General features: G+C 31.8%; 1 protein-coding gene across 1 annotated transcript; it reads right to left on the bottom strand.

Annotated features, from left to right (window-relative positions):
• Nucleotides 1–942: 942 nt before the first annotated feature.
• On the bottom strand, nucleotides 943–2,284 carry LOC105135864 (salicylic acid-binding protein 2-like). Its single transcript, XM_011040935.1, has 3 exons — nucleotides 1,812–2,284; nucleotides 1,432–1,542; nucleotides 943–1,330 (listed from the first exon to the last, which is right to left on the bottom strand). Exons 1-3 carry the CDS (start codon nucleotides 2,184–2,186, stop codon nucleotides 1,052–1,054), a joined length of 765 nt encoding a protein of 254 aa, XP_011039237.1. The 5' UTR covers nucleotides 2,187–2,284; the 3' UTR covers nucleotides 943–1,051.
• Between the last annotated feature and the right edge of the window lie 914 nt (nucleotides 2,285–3,198).

Below are 3,198 nucleotides of genomic sequence, written 5' to 3'. Positions count from 1 at the left end.
ATGAATAAAAAAGGGAGTTTTTCTCCTTCTTAATTGAAATCATTAAAAGTTTAATGATTATTTATTTTAATTTTCTTTAGTTTTTATTAAGTAATATTCTACTAAAAAAAAGACATGTTTTTGTCAAAATAAATCTCATCAAATTATTTTAAGTGGCTTCTATATGATTAAATTTAAAAAAACTAAAGTATAAAATTTGATTTTATTTTTTGTAAATTTAGGTAACCTAAATGAAAACATTAACAGGTGATTCAATGCTGAAAAGGAAAATAAATACAATTTTATTTTTGAAGGAGAATTGTAATTTGTCTCAAACCATATGGGTTAAATTGAAATTAATTTAATTATCTTTGATTATATTTTGTTGTTGCACCTTTGAGATATAAAAGACTAACAAGAAGCATAACATAATATAATTTTTTTTTTTAAAAAAGTTTTATTTATGTTAATGATTCATAACTTTTTAATTTAACAAGTTCATGAAGATATGTATATCTTATTATTATAATAATTATCAATTTCAAAAAAATAAAAAGTAAAACACACACGCATGTGTGTATATGTATGGAGGGGTTAAATTTTAATTATTGTTTTCAAATAATAATTTGCTATATATTATTTTTTTTTAATTTAATCTTTATTATTTTGATTCTTGATCATGTTGTTAAAATTTTGATGGTATTCAATTTTATTTTTCAATAAAAATCTATGATGTATTATTTTTTTTCTAATTTAAGTCTTATTTTATTAGTTGTATTTAACCCTTTTATTAAAGTTTTATTTTTTCTAGGCCCTTGGTTTTATTCATTTCTAATAGCTACGTATGTTAAGTCAAAAGTTCCAAGTTTGTTGTGCATGGATGGTATATAACAATAGTTCAAGCAGAGAACATAATATAAAAAATCAAGCCAGACTAGAAATCAAGCCACCATATATCTCTTCTTCATTTTCTTTCAACAGCCGTCCTATTATACATATATAGGCAGCCTGGAACTAGATACAAATGTTGCACATTATTACATTTATAATTAGCGCACCAGTTAACAACAATCTATGCATGCTTACGTGCAAACTCCAGAAGACATCGACAGAGTTCTTTAGGCCTAGAAACAATTGCCATATGATCTGCTGGAATCTCCATCACTTCCTTAACCTCATTGTGTTCAATCATGAAGCGCTGCAATGACGGAACCACCAATAAATCTTGAGTACAAACAACATAATCTCGCACGACCGATCCAAATTTCTCCTTCGTGAACTTGTTTGCCTTGGCCAGACTTTCAAGAAACAATGATCCTGATCTCTTTAAAAGCGTTTGGAGACTGAGATCCTGCACACAAGAAAAATATATCATCACTACAATAGTTATTACAGTCAAACAGATCAGTCCAAGATCGAAAATCGATTTGTAATCAGATTTATGAACCGTACCTCAGGGGAGGCAAGGCTAAAAGCAGTGGACTTCATGAATGCCTCATATCCCGTGGTTGAAGACACAACACTCTGCCACCCTTCTGCCACGGCTGGGCTATTTTCAATAAACTAACAGAAAAAACAAAATGTATAAGGGTTTAATTTAAAGTTAGAGATGATTGGTAATGCCTTTACATTTGCATGTTTTCTTGTGCATTAATGCTATGAATATTGCTTGTTGAATTAAGCAAAAGGTTTTGCCCGTCATATCTCTGCTCAGTGGGTTGTGTTGTTGGACCCTAAACAGAACAGATCCGGGCACTCGTGTTCATCATCTAAATTAAAACCAATCAATTAAAGGGCCTTAATTAAATGCAAAATAAAATAAATTGCGGTACCTTCTCTAACATATACGATGGCTGGTGCTCGGTATCAGGCAAGAATGCTGTAACAAAAACAGCCAGGGAAATCTTCTCTGGGAACTTCTCCATAGCAAAAGCCACGTTTAAGCCACCTAGACTATGAGCCACCAATACAACCTTTTCATTTTCAGCTAAGTTGGCCATGAACTCGATCAAGGGCTCGTTATACTGATCAAAAGTAACAACTTCTTCCAGTGTTTTTGTGTTCACCCCTGATGCACTCATGTCAAGGGCTGTGACAGAGTGGCCAGCTGCCTCTAGGATTGTCTTCACCTTGTACCATGCCCAAGCTCCTGAAGCTGAACCATGGATCAAAACAAAATGCGTTGTTTGACGGGTGCTATCTGCCATTTCTGTTTTGTTGATAGTACTATAAAAAATGTAAAGGCTTGTGGTTTTGCTTGACTGTACGTAATATTTTCGTAATGCCTTGATTGTGCTTCGTAATGTCGTTGCTGGGTGGTATATATAGAGAGTACCGTCTGTTGAAAAGTTGAAAGTGGGAAAAGTCAAGTCACATGAACTTCAACGATTAAGAATATATATTCATGATGAAAAGCAGCCATGCTTTCTTCGTTGAAGAACTTCAAATAATATGACCAAGAAGATAGCTTGTCCTTGGAGAAGTTAACTCCTCAAATACAAACCCAACTCTTTCTTCTACTTTTCTTCTGTAAATTCTTAGGAAAATTCTCATAGACTGATGATGAAAAGCAGCCATGTTTTCGTCGTTGAAGAACTTCAAATTAATATGACCCTACTTTGAACATGAGTAGTCGTTCCAAACAATTTTATGTACTTACAGGAAATCTATTTCGTTTCCGTAACAATTATCTTTTGAATTAGTTATTTCATAGATTGGAATAATGAAAAGTAAGAGACGTCCGACTACTAATAACTGGATATGATCACCACGTAATTTTACCTTCACCCGAAAATAGGATTAGACCTTTTATGATTTTTGAAATTTAGTCCCTCCCTTTATTTTCTAATAACTAGCCCTTTATTTTCTAATGAATAAAACAACACCCAACACATTCCGGATCTGAAATTTAATATATATGTGTGTTTGCTAATTAAAATGTTAAAATTATATAAATGAATTCAACGCCCTTTTTTTTCAAGTAAAAAGAGATCTAGGTATTTTTAAAAAAAAAAAAGAGAGAGAGGCTTGAGAATTCGAAAAAGGTACAGGGTGTAGGTTAACTATAAAATTGTTATGTTAGTTGGATTAATATTACATTTTGCAAATGTATCCTATAATGAGTAATTTATATAATATGCAAAATACTCCTCCGACTTTTAGGTGGCTAATTTAAAAGGGAAATGAATTGTTGTCTAAATTTAAGACAAGTCAATGTAG

This window comes from Populus euphratica, unplaced genomic scaffold (genome assembly GCF_000495115.2).
Source record: "Populus euphratica unplaced genomic scaffold, PopEup_1.0 scaffold234.1, whole genome shotgun sequence".
Lineage (NCBI taxonomy): Eukaryota > Viridiplantae > Streptophyta > Magnoliopsida > Malpighiales > Salicaceae > Populus > Populus euphratica.
This window is presented reverse-complemented; position numbering and strand designations above follow the sequence as displayed.